At 48.6% G+C, this 15,267-nt stretch overlaps 1 protein-coding gene across 2 annotated transcripts in view; it reads right to left on the bottom strand.

Moving 5' to 3' along the window:
• Nucleotides 1-3,078, bottom strand: part of Asap3 (ArfGAP with SH3 domain, ankyrin repeat and PH domain 3) — a 39,964-nt gene extending 36,886 nt beyond the window's left edge. For both annotated transcript variants that reach the window (XM_029476661.2, XM_021161163.2), the window contains exon 1: nucleotides 2,810-3,078. In XM_029476661.2, coding sequence (XP_029332521.1) covers nucleotides 2,810-2,938 — 129 coding nt within the window. In that variant the 5' untranslated portion in view covers nucleotides 2,939-3,078. The remainder of the gene's footprint in view (nucleotides 1-2,809) is intronic.
• Nucleotides 3,079-15,267: the final 12,189 nt, after the last annotated feature.

The raw sequence follows: 15,267 nt of genomic DNA on the forward strand, positions 1-15,267 counted from the left end.
TCCCAGCATTCAGTAGTCAGAGAGATGGGAGTATCATGAATTTCAGGTTAGCTTGGGCTAGACTCTATCTCAAAACACACACACATACACACACACACACACAAACACACACAAGCCAAAGAAAAGGTAATTCTGACTCCACCAGAATTTCAGCTATGCAGCATGAGACGTGATATGGATTTTAGGTAAACATTCCCCTAGCCATGACCCTTCCCCCACCTATCAGCTCTGCAGATAAGCGCTGGAAGTATGCAGATGTCCACAAGGGTGGCCTCTTACAGAGCAGGGGTCAAAATGGTCTCCTGGCTTTCTGTCGTGCTTTTTTCCAACCGACCCCTGAATTCACTCACTCCTGTTCTCTACTAAACTGGGGTCACCTCGTCTTCTACCTGGAAATAGAACTTCCTCCTGGAAGTTCCCAAGATGCACTGGTCCTGGCTGGCTCGCTCCCTAGCCTGCTCCTTTGGCCTCAGACAGCACTGACTGTATCTTTCCCTGGGTACTCAGGACAACTCCTGGCATTCTCAAAGGAGGATCGTTATGCCCTTGGTGCCTAGCACAGAAACGGCACAGAGAGCTGCACAAAACACAGCAGCCAGCCAGGCCTGCTGCATCCCACGTGGCAGCTGCCTTACTTTCTCTGTGAAAGTCAATGGGGTGGTGGCTACAGAGAGGTCCAGGACAGGCAGGGGCTGCCTGATGCAGGGATTATTGTAATACTCCCTCGTGTTGTGCAGAGATTCACAATGAAAAACAGGCAACCATTTGCAACCCACTGAAGTTTTAAGCATGGAGGGACCGTGAGACTCAGGTTCAAGATGACATCATTGAGGCTTGGAGAAGTTCTAAAAGATGTTTGGGAGAAAGAGACCAGGACCAGAGGCTAAGGCAATCAGGGAGGAATGCCAGCTACCCTACTCCTTCGCTCTGGGAGCTCAGGCAGTGTCTTGCCCTCTCTGTGTATGGGTTTCAACATCTTAAATGAGAGAAATTCTAGCTGATTTCTCTATTGCCAGGGTTCTTCAGCCTGGACATTCTTGGTTCCTATGACCTGTCCAGGGTTCTTCCCAGTAAGGTGGACAAAAAAGTCCTGCAGATCCTAGGACAAAGTCTCTAGTTAGTTTCAGGAAACTGGTTAGAACTAGGAGCCTTGATTTAGGAAGCAACCGCGGTTTCAAGCCTGGTATTAGGTTAGTCATGTCCAGTACTGGAGGGAGGAAAAAAAAAAATCCCAGTATCAAACTATATGTAAGCCCAGCACAATAACAAAGAGACATGACCACGAAACCAACCAGAAAACCCCTGCAAAATCTCTAAGTCGTAAGTCAGGCTTTTCATTTGGGGGACGCTGCAATGGTGAGGGGGAAAGCTGAGTTTGGGGATCTCCTGCCTTTCTGTTGCAAAAGTGAAAGCTTGCAAGCAGCACATGGATCTGAAGGGAAAGAGAAAAAGAAAAATAAAAAAAGAGAAAAAGAAAAAGAAAAAGAAAAGGAAAGAGAAAGAGAAAGGGAAAAAGGAAAAGAAAAAGAAAAAGAAGAAAGGAAAAGAAAAAGAAAAAGAAAAAGAAAAAGAAAAAGAAAAAGAAAAAGAAAAAGAAGAAAGGAAAAAAAGCTGGATTTTGTCTGGCCTGACATGAGGCAAATCTGAGCTTACACAGTCAGGTAAGGTCAGTCAAATGCACGGACACTTACAGCCAGAGCAGATCTCTCCGCTCTGATCCAACACTGTGGACACTTACAGCCAGAGCAGATCTCTCTGCTCTGATCCAACACTGTAATGGACAACCTGGAGGAGAGGATGATGGATAAAATCCCTAAAGATGCTGAAGGGTCCTGAGGCGTGGTGGCTCTGAACCTATGCATCATTTGAAATCGACAGTCTTTGTATAATTGTTTGCCTTCCTTACCAAAGAGGAAAAAGTCCAGACAGAGAGCCAGCCAGTCAGGGGAAAAGAGGAAGGGAGATTTCCTAAGACCTCAGCTCAGAGTATTTCTGGGTAGCTTTGTATCTGCCACACAGTAGGTACAACTTATAGAGAAGGCCAGACTGACCACTGAAGTCCAAAATGCCACCTCAACCCAGGGCATTCTCTAGAAGAGAGCTGGGTTCATATTATCCCCGTCTGGCCCCAGACTACAGGCTCTCTGCTCCAGTGTATTCCTAGGGTCCAGAGAAGAGGAATGAACTCCAGTGAGCTTGGGAATGGGGTGGGGCAGCCTACAAGGGCGAAAGAAAGAGCCTGGGACACTTTGCCTGAAAACACAAAGAGGAGAGGGGAGGGGAGAGGAGCCTATAAACTTGGCCCGCAACAGCCAAGGTGAACCCCGGCTCCTGGCGCCTTCCCATTCACAATCATTCCACAAGGCGAGCCAAGTCTCAGAACCAGCAGCCAGGAGGAGGGGACCTCCTCTCTCTTGCAGCCTGGGAGAGGTAAGTTCAGGACTGAGCCTGCTTCTCAGAAAGGGAGTGACCTGAGGGGCTGCATATTTGTGGAGTTCTAAAACGAAAACACAGAATTGTAAGCCGCTGAGCAAATACACATATAATGGGCAAATCGCCCAAAGTATTTGGGAGATGTGCCCCAACATGTGGAGTCTGTATCGAGGTGACCCCGAGATCCCATCTGGTCCTCTCTTCCCCGGCTCCACCTTGGGGACACAGATGTTTGAGATGAGCTCGGTTCCCACAGATCTAGGAGGGGCGGGTTTCTGGAGCGCAGCGAAGAGCCATCCTAGCTCCAAGCATTCCTGCAAAGGTCAAAGCCAGGCCCCAAGTTGACCTGAGGTCCCCTCCCGCCTCGGCCCCTCACCTCCTCCCGTGCCAGCGCCGCCCCGCGGCACCGGGGCATCTTGGCGGCGAAGGCAGCTGCTCCGGCTGGGGAACTGAGGTCCTCTGCAGTGACGGCCAGGAACTCCGCGACACTGAGCTGTTCGGGCATGGTGGGAGCGAGGCGGAGACGCCGGAGCTGCCTAGAGCGTGGGGGACGCTGCACTTAACCGTGCTGGTATAGCTGCTCCGCGCAGGGCCTGTCTCACTACCCGCAGCGTCCTAGTCCAGGCCTCTTCACTCCCTGCTCTGCCCCGCCCCTAACTTCTCTGCCACGCCCCCGTCCGCCAGCCTTTCTCTCCGGCCACGCCCCCAGCCCACTTGTCTACCTCCCTGGCCCCGCCCCGACTTGCTGGTAACTCCCTGGCCACGCCCCCATCCCCCTCACTCTCTGGCCACATCCAAGCCGCGCCCCTAACTCCCTGGTCACGCCCCAGCCTCGCGTTGGCCCCACTCTTCCCTGCCTCCAAGACCTACAGTTGGGGAGAGTTCTCCCGGGGCTCCGCTCTTGACTCCCAGGCCCCGCCCCCCGATCCTCTTCCCTTCCTAGCCCCGCCTCCAAAGCCTACGGGCTTCAGAGTGTTGCACACGCGCGCGCGCGCGCACACACACACACACACACACACACACACACAGAGCCTGTCCTGCATCATCCAGCCCTGCCCCTAGCTCGGTGCTCCGCCCATCGTGCTCTAGCTGGCTCCTGGTTCTGGCTGGCTCCTGGTTCACTTGTTCTCTTCTTAACTCTAGGTTCTACAGAGCAGTCGTCTTCCTCTACCTCACCGGTGCTGAGATTAAAGGCAAGACCTGTGTCACCGAGGCCATATAAGATCTTCACCATCAGCCAGCTACGTGCCATTGAATCAATTGCCCCTCTGGTTTTTAAAAGGAATCGTGTCATAACCCCGAATATGTTTAAGTAAGAATGGGAGAGGTTAAGCCGGGCGTGGTGGCGCACGGGAGGCAGCACTCGGGAGGCAGAGGCAGGTGGATTTCTGAGTTCGAGGCCAGCCTGGTCTACAGAGTGAGTTCCAGGACAGCCAGGACTATACAGAGAAACCCTGTCTCGAAAAACCAAAAAAAAAAAAAAAAAAAAAAGAATGGGAGAGGTTCACTATTATCTCAGGTACACACAATAGCTCGGGATTTTGTTGTTGTTGTTGTTATTGTTGTTGTTGCTTTGCAGGTATTTTTGTTTTGGTTTGGTTTTGCCGAGCCAGGGACCCTTCCCATTGCCTTGGACTCTTTCTGCTTCTTCTTGAAAGCCTTGTTTTCTTCGTCCATCTCACTGGGCTCTTTCAGAGGCTTATTCTAGACATCTTCATCGCCCAACCTGGCCCCTGGCATCTGGTCCCCTTTCCCCAGACCAGACGCTAAGTGACCCTAACAGTTCCTTCAGGCTCCATGCTGAGTCTTCCAAATTTGCTTCTCCCTGTCTGCCTCCCTCGGTTTTTGTTTATTTGATCTTGGGTTTTGTTTTTCAAGGTTTAGCTCAAACATTTCAAACGTTACCACAAGGCTTATCCTGACCACCCTGTTTAAAACTAGTCACCTGCTGCTCCCCCCATCCCTCACTCCACATACCCCATTCATAATCATCTTCATTCTGCTGGGGTTTTATGAATGAATATTGGGCGCTCTTGGAGGCCAGAAAAGAGCATCAGATCCCCTGGAACTAGAGTTACAGATGATGGTGAGCCACCATGTAGGTGCTGGGAATTGAACTAGGGTCATCTGCAAGAACAAACGTTCTTTAGCCACTAAGCCATCTGTCCAGCCCCTTTTTAAAATTTTCAGTTTTAGAAATTTGCTGTGTAGATGAATGTGTGTGTGTGTGTGTGTACTCGTGTGCACAACATGCAGGACACTGAACTCATGAGGACAGAGGACAACTTTCAGGAGTTCTCTCTTTCCCACGTGGGTTCCAAGGACTGGACTCAAGTCATCAGGCTTGAGAGCAGACTCCCTTTCTTTTTCTTTTTTTTTTTTTTTGGTTTTTTGAGACAGGGTTTCTCTGTGTAGCCCTGGCTGTCCTGGCACTCACTTTGTAGACCAGGCTGGCCTCGAACTCAGAAATCCGCCTGCCTCTGCCTCCCGAGTGCTGGGATTAAAGGCGTGCGCCACCACGCCCGGCTAAAAGAAACTCTAAATCACTTTTTTTTTTTTTAAGATTTATTTATTTATTATATGTAAGTACACTGTAGCTGTCTTCAGACACTCCAGAAGAGGGTGCCAGATCTCGTTGCGGATGGTTGTGAGCCACCATGTGGTTGCTGGGATTTGAACTCTGGACCTTCGGAAGAGCAGTTGGGTGCTCTTACCCACTGAGCCATCTCACCAGCCCTCAGACTCCCTTTCTTGTGTATCTGTTTATTTATCTTAAGACAGGGTTTTATCTAGACTCAAACTTAATGTGTAGCCCTGGGTAACCTCAGACTCCTGATCCACCTGCTTCCACCTCCTGGATGCTACTGCAGATATGGACCAGTACATCAGGGTTCTGTGATGTTCTCTCCGTGCTAGCCCTGAACTCTGTGCACTACACCTCTGAGAGCTGTCTGGGACTCTGCTTCCTAACTTCCTTCTTTCCTTCCTTCCTCTGTTTTCTTTCTTTCTTTTTGACAAAGGGTCTTACTATGTAGCCCTGGATGGCCTGAAACTCACTATATATACCAGGCTGAACTCCACCTCAGCAGAGCTCTGCCTGCCTCTGCTAGGATAAAGGCGTGTGCCACCATATCTAGTTCATGCTGCTTTGTTTGCCTCCCATTTACCCTTCACTCTCTTCTACTACTGTGCAAATTCTGTAAGAAAAGAAGGGTTTTGTTCTGGTGAGGGCTTTGTGGGAGATCGGGTTAGGGTCCAGAGGCACAGACTGTCTGGTTGGATCCTGTCTTTGCTATCTGTCTTAGGTAAGTAGCTTCATTTCTGTGGGTGCCAGTCTCCCCTTCTCTCACTGGTGGGACGAGGATGGCTTCCCTCCTGAGGTCGTCCAATCGAGTAGATAAGCGAAATGCAGAGTTTAACCTTGGCACGCCTTCGCCATGGTGATCATCGCTCCCACAGCTGATACACAGTAGGTAAGCCATGAACATACCATGGGGTGGCGGTTTACCCGTGCTCAAAGTCAGCTGACCCAGGAGCAGAAAGGACAGAACCCGAATCCAGGCTTCTCTGAAGTCAGACTCTCTGCTTCTTTTGCTGCCCTGTGAGCTACCTTCTGGGGACAGGTTCTAGGTTCATCTCCAGGATGTAGGTAATCCATCATTTCTAGTGCAAATGAGAACTAATGAGGGGCCATGGAGCTGGCAGGAAAGAGGATTCCACACCCTAAGTCCTGGCTATGCTCTTGTACCCCATTCCCAGCACTGTCTCTATCTAGCGTGACCCGCCCACTTCTTCTGTTTCTCAGGAGAAAAGAACCAACTTCCATGCAGACTGACATCTGGCTACTCCCATCACCTGCTTGCTCCAAAGGCTGTCCCTACTGCCCGCCAGCTCAGAGCCCCTGTAACTCCAACTCCAGGGGATCCAACACCTTCTCTGTCCTCCACAGACACCTGCACTCACAAGTGCACACTTATAGGCACATAACTTAATAAATCTAATAAGAGGGTATGAATGTCAATCCATTTACACAACTGGAGTTCCTAAGAAGGGGATTTTCATGTTCCCAGGACATGAACTAATAATGAAAGCGAAATCAATCGGTCCTCAGAGATGCTCTCTGTCTTGATCCTAGGTCCAATCCATACAATCCTCCCAAAATTAGCTCCCCACATGGCTCACTTTGTCTTCTTGTTTATCCCTCACATTCTCTATTGTGTTTTATAAGAAAAAGAAAGAAACAGAATGTGTTTTCAGAGGCTCAGTATGGTGAGGTAGAAGGGGGTGCCTCTGTGGGCCCATGCTGAGACATCCTTTTCCCTGAGGTACCAGCCATACCATACAACAGATATAGTATAGAACAGAGTTTATTTAGGGCATGAGAAGGGGAGTTGAGGGAGAAGAAGGGGGAGAGAGAGAGAGTGAGAATGAGAGCAAAAGAGCGGGAGGGGGGAGGGACAGAGGAGAGAGAGAGGCCAGCCAGGAACACGTGGCGAAAGTGGGAAGGGGAATGGGGAGAGGAGGGGCAGAGAGGGGAAGAGGGTAAGGAGGGGGCAGCAGCCCCTTTTATAGTAAATCAAGCATCCCTGGTTAGTGCCAGGTAACTGTGGGGCGGAGCCTAGAAGGAATGCTAACTCTGCTGAGACATAGTCGGACCCTACTGGACCCTACTTCCTCTCTTTTCAAATCTTCCAGCTTGGTAATTCCCTAACCTCAATTGCTCCCAAGAGTTCCTAGCTAAGAAACTGAAGAGTGCCCAAGAGTCCAACACAGTTGCTTCCCAGGGCTCAGAGATCTCTGTAAAACCTCAGTTCAAGCCACATGCGGACCTTAATCTTTGAATCTCAATTCTTAAATTTCATTAAGAGAGAACTACATATTTCCTTCCAGAAAGAGAGATCTAAGAGGACCACCCCCAACTCGAGCACCATACTTGGTGCCATGGCGCCCCCTAGCGTTGAATAGTGCGCAGCCTACACAGCTGGAAAGCAGAACACCATTAAGCAGTCTTGTGTACCCATTCGGGTGGGCCAGACTTCTGTAGAGCCCGAAGAACGGGCACACCCACCCACAGACCAGAAGCATAATTTTCTCCCACACACGCCAGTTTCCAGAGAACAGTGTGAATAGATTAGATACTTCAAAAATCAGATTCTCGAAGGGTCAGGGAATCCATGAACAAGTTTGGAATCTTCGGTATATGCAAACATCTGCTATAGGGATGTATTTCAGAGTACTTCTGCCCAGCTAGGCACCATGGTGGACTTAGGGTCCGTAAGATGGCTCTGGCAAAAAATACTTGCTTCCTGCCAAACTTGAGAAGCAGAGGCAGGCAGATCTCTTGTGGACTGGAGGTCAGCTTGGTCTATGTAGAGAATTCCAGGCCAGCCATGGCTACATAATGAGACCCTAGCTCAAAAACAAAGAAATAAAACAAGAAAGCATGATTTCTTTGAAAGTCTGGAGATCTGAGTTTGATCCCAGGAACCTGTGTATTATACATGCTCTGGCACGCGTGTACACACACACTCACACACACACACAATCCCCAGAATCCATGCATTATACATGCTCTGGCACACATGTACACACATACACACAAATAATACATTGTAAACGATATTTATGATGATTTTATTTTATTTTATTTTATTTGGTTTTTCGAGACAGGGTTTCTCTGTGTAGCCCTGGCTGTCCTGGAACTCACTCTGTAGACCAGGCTGGCCTCGAACTCAGAAATCCACCTGCCTCTGCCTCCCAAGTGCTGGGATTAAAGGTGTGGGCCACCGCTGCCCAGCCTTAATTTTTAAAAAAGATTTTATAATTTTATGTGTATGAGAGCTTTGCCTGCATATATGTATGTATATCACATGAGTGCCTGGTGCCTATGGAAACCATAAGCGGGCATAAATCCCCCCGGAATTAGAGTTACCATTATGGGTGCTGGGAACCTAACCCATGTCCTCTGCAAGAACAACGAACGCTCTCACCCACAGAGCCATCTCTCCAGCTCTCAGTGGCTCATCTCTTAGAAGCCTCTCTGATTGGGGGGCTGTGGGTGTGATTTCATGTCTTGCATGCTCAGAGCCCTGGAAATCCCAACAACTCATAAAAACAATGTGTGGCGGTGCACACCAACAATGCCCGTGATTTCAGCTCTAGGGAGTCCGGGAAAGAAGGCTGATAAAATCTAGGTCATCCTCTGCTACAGAGAGAGCTTGAAGCCAGCCTGGGCTACATGAGACCCTGTCTCAGAAAAAGGTTAAGCTGCAGAGAGGGCTCAGTGGTTTAAAGTGCAGACTGTTCTTGCAGAGGACCCGAGTTTGATTCCGAGCAACCATATCTGTTGTAATAATTACTCCATCTCAAATCAGGGGTTCTACTCCACCTTTTATCATTCAGTTCACAGATAAAAGACTCGACCTTTACATTTATAATAAGCCTAATCGTCGGCATTATAGCTGAGCAGATATCTATCCTCTAAGCTATTAGAATCTACTTCCCCGTAAATAACCCTGAATTATAACTTGCCATGTTTCATCTGGGCAGCTCTTACTGCAGCTGGCCAGCCCTCATGGCCATGTTTTCATGACTCACCTACCCCATGGCATCTTTTCTTCCCATACTCTCCCTCTCCATGGTCTTCTCAGACCCCAAGCCTGGGAACCCAAACCCCACCTATCTCTCTTCTGCCCAGCTACCCGCTGTAAGCATCTTTATTCACCAACCAGGGATAACTTAGCAGTCGGGGTTACACAGTGTCACTTGAGTTTGTGCAGATTCTTTTGTCCCTTGGGGCAACCAGGCCTTGGTGGTCAGTATTTAGCATTACAATGCATAGCAAAAGACTAAACCTCAACACATATCAGACAGACCACAACTGCCTATAACTCCAGTCCCAAGTGATCTTACACTCCCTTGACCACCTCATATGCTGACATATACATATAAATTAATAACAATAATAACAGCAGCAGCAACAACAACAATAAGTTTAAAGGAGATGAGAGGGATTGGGGAGGGTTTGGTATCCCAGGACATGAGATAATAATCTAATTGAAACTTATCAAAACTTTACTTTGTGAGCCGGGCGTGGTGGCGCACGCCTTTAATCCCAGCACTCGGGAGGCAGAGGCAGGCGGATTTCTGAGTTCAAGGCCAGCCTGGTCTACAAAGTGAGTTCCAGGACAGCCAGGGCTATATAGAGAAACCCTGTCTCGAAAAACCAAAAAAAAAAAAAAAAAAAAAAACCACTTTACTTTGTGCCAGGTAGGGTGATACATACCTTTAATCCCAGCAGTAAGCAGGCAGAGGCAGGTGGATATCTCTGAGTTAAAGGCCAGAACAGCCAGAGCTAAAGAGAGAGATCCTGTTTCTGTCTCAAAACCAAACAACAAACTTAGGAGCCCTCACAAAGGTAACATATCAAAGGCCATTCAAGGGGTGGAATGCTTGAGTAGCATGGGGAGAGCTTGAGTTTCATTCCTAGCACTTTAGCAAAGCAAAATTTGCCTAAGTTAGCCAGGGAGAGAGGAAGCCAGAAAGGCAGATGCCAGCATCCAGTCCAGATGGGATTGGGTGCCCAGTGTCAGCTTCGAACTCCGTTGGCCAAGAATGAGATCGGTCTACAAGCTTGCTTGCTTACCTTGTCCTGGCCACATGCCAGTTGTGCGACTTCAGTTAAGTAAATTCACCTTTCTGAGCCTCCGTGGACTTTCTGAGCCTCAAACAGATTTCTACAAGGGTTTTGAAAGGAGGGTAGCGCATTTCCTTGTGTCCACCAGAGGGCAGTAGTGCTCTCTAGCACCCAGGCAGAACTCAGGCCAACACCTACTGAGGACCGTGATGTTTTAATTTTCTGTCCTTTTTCCTTTCCTTCCCTCATTTTTTTTTTTTCCAGAAATGTCTCACTGTGTCACCCAGGATGGCCTATAGCTCTCCATCCTCCTGCCTCAGCCTCTGGAGTATTTATAGGTACTTTTGAATGATCCCTTTCTGAAAGGAAGCATGCATGGCCTTGCCTGGATCAACGCATCACCAGCCAACAGATCCACCCGGCATCCTCCCCTCCTGCCTCCAACCTGCTGGGGCCATTTGGTGTGAGCGTCCATCCTGGTCTCTGTTTTCTGTAATTAAGCCATTATTATGTTTCTGTAAAAACAGAAAACCTTTATGTGCAGCACCTTACAAAGGTAAGGGGATGGTTCAGATCGAGTTCACTGCCATGCACTGTCATGCCCCGTCATGCACGGCTGTGAAGTAAGTCCCACAATGCATCACTCACCAGCTTGGCCAGAAACACCTCGGATTTTTATATATTTTGTTTGTTTTAAAGATTTATTTGTTTAATATATGTGAGTACACTGTTGCTGCATTCAGACACACCAGAGGAGGGCATCGGATCTCATTACAGATGGTTGTGAGCCACCATGTGGTTGCTGGGAATTGAACTCAGGATCTCTGGAAGAGCAATCAGTGCTCTTAACCATTGAACCATCTCTCCAGCCCTGTTTGTTTTTAAGATTTATTTATTTTATGTATGTGAATACACCATATCAGATCCCATTACAGATGGTTGTGAGCCACCACGTGGTTTCTGGCATTTGAACTCAGGACCTTCCGAAGAGTATTCAGTGCTCTTACCCGCTGAGACTTCTCACCAGCCCCAGTCAGTATCTTACATTTTCAATTGCATGACTAAACTTCTGAATAGATGGACATAACAAAAAGCCCCCTGCAGAGCCCTGACAAGTGCTCACTCCTCGGTCTTTGACCTTGAATTTAACCAGAGCTTCAGGTACCTAGGGGTCCATGGCCAACAGGCAAGGCTGGCTGGGCTGTGCCCCCTTCCCCACCCCCTGCAACAAGGAAGCAAGAGCTGAAAGCAGGTGTGCAGTGTAGACCCGGAAGAAGACTTCTGACCCCACCCTGGCACGGCATAGATGCTCCCATCCATAAATGTCTGATAAATGAATGACCCTTGCTCAAAAGAGTCAAAATTTCACAGGTCTTAGGCAAGCAGCGTTTTTTGTTTTGGTTTGGTTTTTGTTGTTTTTTTGTGTTTGTTTTTTGTCTTCCTTTACTACAAGGGAAGGTTCAGGCAATGGAACCCAGGGTCCGATGCTGGCACTGCCCAACTGCTGATGTATCCTGGCCTGATTCATATGCTCACACTTGAATTCTCTAAGACAGGCTTGGAGGTTTCCAATAACTGCAGATGGAGTCTCTGCATCCCTATCTCAATCCTATTTGGCTGTGATTCCTCGTTATTTTGTGAGGCTGTATTTACTTGGTTGGTTTTTATTTAGATTTTTATCTCTATGTTTAAAAGAACTAACCTATAATTTTTTTTTTTTTTTTGCGTGTCTTCTTTGGTGGGCTGAACACCTTTTGCATCTACTTCAGGCATGCAGATCAGGGGGTTCTGAGATGCTCAGGAAGCTGGGCATGAGCTGGGTGGTAGCAGAGGCAGTAATGCATGCCTGTAACCAAGCAACCAGAGGCAGAGGCAGGACAGCTCTGAGTTGGAGGCCAGCCTGGTTTACAGAGTGAGTTCCAGGACAGCCAGGGCTACACAGAGAATCCAGTCTCAAACAAACAAACAAACCCCAAAAAAGACAGCAGGGGGCAGTGCATCCAGCTGTTCCTCACTGGTCTCCAGTTCTGCCTCTCCTCATTGTGCACACACCATTGTGCTTCTCTCTACCACTTGCTAACTCATCTTAGTGGCACCCAGGCCTCTGGTATCTTCCACCCTGCCCTCACCCTGTGGCAGTGGACAGGGGTTGTCTCAGGTGTGCTCTGCCCCACCCATACCCATATATTGGCATTCTTTTGGTTATTCAAGACAGGGTTTCTCTGTGTAGCCCTGGCTGTCCTGAAACTCACTCTGTAGACCAGGCTGGCCTCGAACTTAGAGATCTGCCTGCCTCTGCCTCCTGAGTGCTGGGATTAAAGGTGTACACCATCACCCTGGCTTGTCTATTTTTATTTTTGGTTGGCCTTTTGAGATAGGCTCTTACCGGCTTACATTAAAGTTAACATTATTTTATATGGGGGCTGGAGAGGTGGCTCAGCAGTTAAGAGCACTTCCTGCCCTTCAGAGGACCCAGGTTCAATTCCCAGGACCCACATGAGACTGTCTCTAATTCCAGTTCCAGGGGATCCAATGCCCTCTTCTGAGACTTTGGTGGGCACGGCCTGCACGAGGTTCTGATATATACGTAGGCAAAATACCCATACACATAAAATAAAATCATTTTTAAAAGAGATTATTTTGCTGGGCGTGGTGGCGCACGCCTTTAATCCCAGCACTCGGGAGGCAGAGGCAGGTGGATTTCTGAGTTCGAGGCCAGCCTGGTCTACAAAGTGAGTGCCAGGACAGCTAGGGCTATACAGAGAAACCCTGTCTCGAAAAACCAAAAAAAAAAAAAAAAGAGAGAGATTATTTTATGGGTACAAGTGTTTTGCCTGCATGCACGCATGGGCAGCAGGTGTACACAGGGAAGTCAGAAGGCCATGTGGGTACTAGGAATTGAACCTGGGTCCTCTGCAAGAGTAGCCAGGGCTCTTAACCTCTGAGCTGTCTCTCCAGCCCTGAGTTCATCTTCTCTTCTGAATACAAGTCCCTAATTGGGGAGCTGGAGAGGTGGCTCAGTGGGTAAGAGCACTGACTGCTCTTCTAGAGGTCCTGAGTTCAATTCCCAGCTACTACATGGTAACTCACAGCCATCTGTAATGGGATCTAATGCCCTCTTTTGGTGTGTCTGAAGACAGCTACAGTGTACTCACATACATACATACATACATACATACATACATACATATGCATATAATAAATAAAATTAAAAAAAAAACAAGTCCCTAATATATAATTTGCAAATATTTTCTCCCATTCTATAAGATTATAAGATGCCTTTTCACATTAAAGGCGATGTTCTGGTTTGTTTAATTTAATTTGGTTCTTTATTTATTTATTTTTTAATATCTCAAGTAGCTCAGGCTAGCCTGAAGTTTCCTAGTAGTTGCGGCTGGCCTTGAAATCCTGTGTCCTTCACCACCTAAATACTGGTGTCAGGTATACACCACACCTGACATTCCAACATACTTCCCTTTTCCAACAATAATGTTTTGTCAGACTCTTGGGGTGAGACCGATGGTTCGGTGAGTATGGGTGCTTTATGAGCAAGCACACGTACCTGAGTTCACATTAAAAACAAAACAAAACCAAAAACAAACAAAATGAGCACAGCCGTGCTCATCTGGAGCCCAGGCGGGGAGGTACAAGAGGATTCCCAAAGCTGGCCGCCAGTCAACCTAGCTGTAAAACAGGCAGCTCTAGGCACCGTGACAGAGGGAGGCAACTAAAATTGGCCTTTGGCCTCTGTGCATTCACGCCCATGCGCATGATGTTGAAGCCTCTGACTGGGGACCCTGCTTTGAGGTGTAGAAGACATGGTGGATGCGGTTAGAAACAGGGAGGCTATGAGGGAGGCAAAGGCAAAGACCGGTGAGGAGTGGGGTAGGCGGGCGGATCACACCCCAGGGCTTGGCACCGCTAACTCCAGGCACAGGAACAGCAAGGCAGGGAAGAGAGGACACAGAGACACATCAGCTAGAAAAATATATTCCTAACCCCTCAGTCAAGGGAGCAGACAGGAAGCACAATTGGCCTGAGGTACAGTTCAACGGTTGGGCATGTATCTAACGTGTGTGAGGGGTGGGAGCCCCAGTTCTACAAAAAGAAATCACACCAAGACAAAGTTTACCAGAGCTGCCATTATTTAATGCCCAATTATCACAACAGAATAAAACTTGCTGGTGGTTCAAGGCAGGACTTTGGGTGAAACCAGGAGGTAGGTGACCCACATGGAGTCCCAACCCAGGGACTCCAGACCTTCCCACCCTCAGGTATCCTCAAAACGATCAAACCCCACAAGACTGCATATTTTCTAGGAGCCAGAGGCTGGCCAGACCTGTAGCCACCATGGTCCCTGAAGAGCCTTGCGGGAGAAGAGAGACGACCTGGGTGAGGTGGGGCCTCTGGGTACGAAGGAAACCTAAGCCCCGGCTTCTAATCAACCCCAGCGGTTTCAGAAGCGCTAAAGCTATAGAACACCGATGGCGGCAGGAGCAAACTCTTTACAACACGGAATCTGTGCAGAAGAGAGGCTGAGACCTCACAGGGAGGGGGAACCACACTGCACCCCCTGAAATAGTTTACAAACTCCCCCAAACTCCCACTCCTCACAGCCACACAAGCTGGCCATGCCACCACAGAGAAGGGACTCAGCCTGACATCTTCACGGGTGCCTATTTACAAGTTTAATTCTGCTAAGTGCTCTGGAGTCCCCAGGGATATCAGCAGGGGACACTGGTGGGGCTGGGAAACTTCCCTGAAGAAAGTATTCCCCTCAGAAAGAAACTGGTAGCTTTCCCACCCTAGCATGAACGTTTCCCTAGGGCCTAAAAGACATACCACTCAAAACAGTGTTCCAAATGGGGTACACCCCGTTCTTTTAAAGCACTCTAAGGAACTTAAAAGAGGTCTCAAGTATCATTGGCAAGAAGGAGGTGTGAGCTTGTTCCCATGCTAGCCTTGGGCTTCTCCCGGGAGGTCCAGCCCCTTGACCAGGCAGGGTTGATAAGAAAGAGCTCAGAGATCAAAAAGACTGGGGAAGCCTCTATCCATCCCTGCGCTGGGCCTTTGGTGACTGAACTTGAATCTGGATTGTATTCTTAACCTCACACCAGACAGGAATGACAGCCCTCTTCTTGCTAACCCAAGCTCTCCTCCACCCAGAGCCCAAGGCACAGAGGTCAGGCATCTCTGTT

Source organism: Mus caroli, unplaced genomic scaffold (genome assembly GCF_978045245.1).
Source record: "Mus caroli unplaced genomic scaffold, Mus_caroli_1 scaffold_6, whole genome shotgun sequence".
NCBI classification, from domain to species: Eukaryota; Metazoa; Chordata; class Mammalia; order Rodentia; family Muridae; genus Mus; species Mus caroli.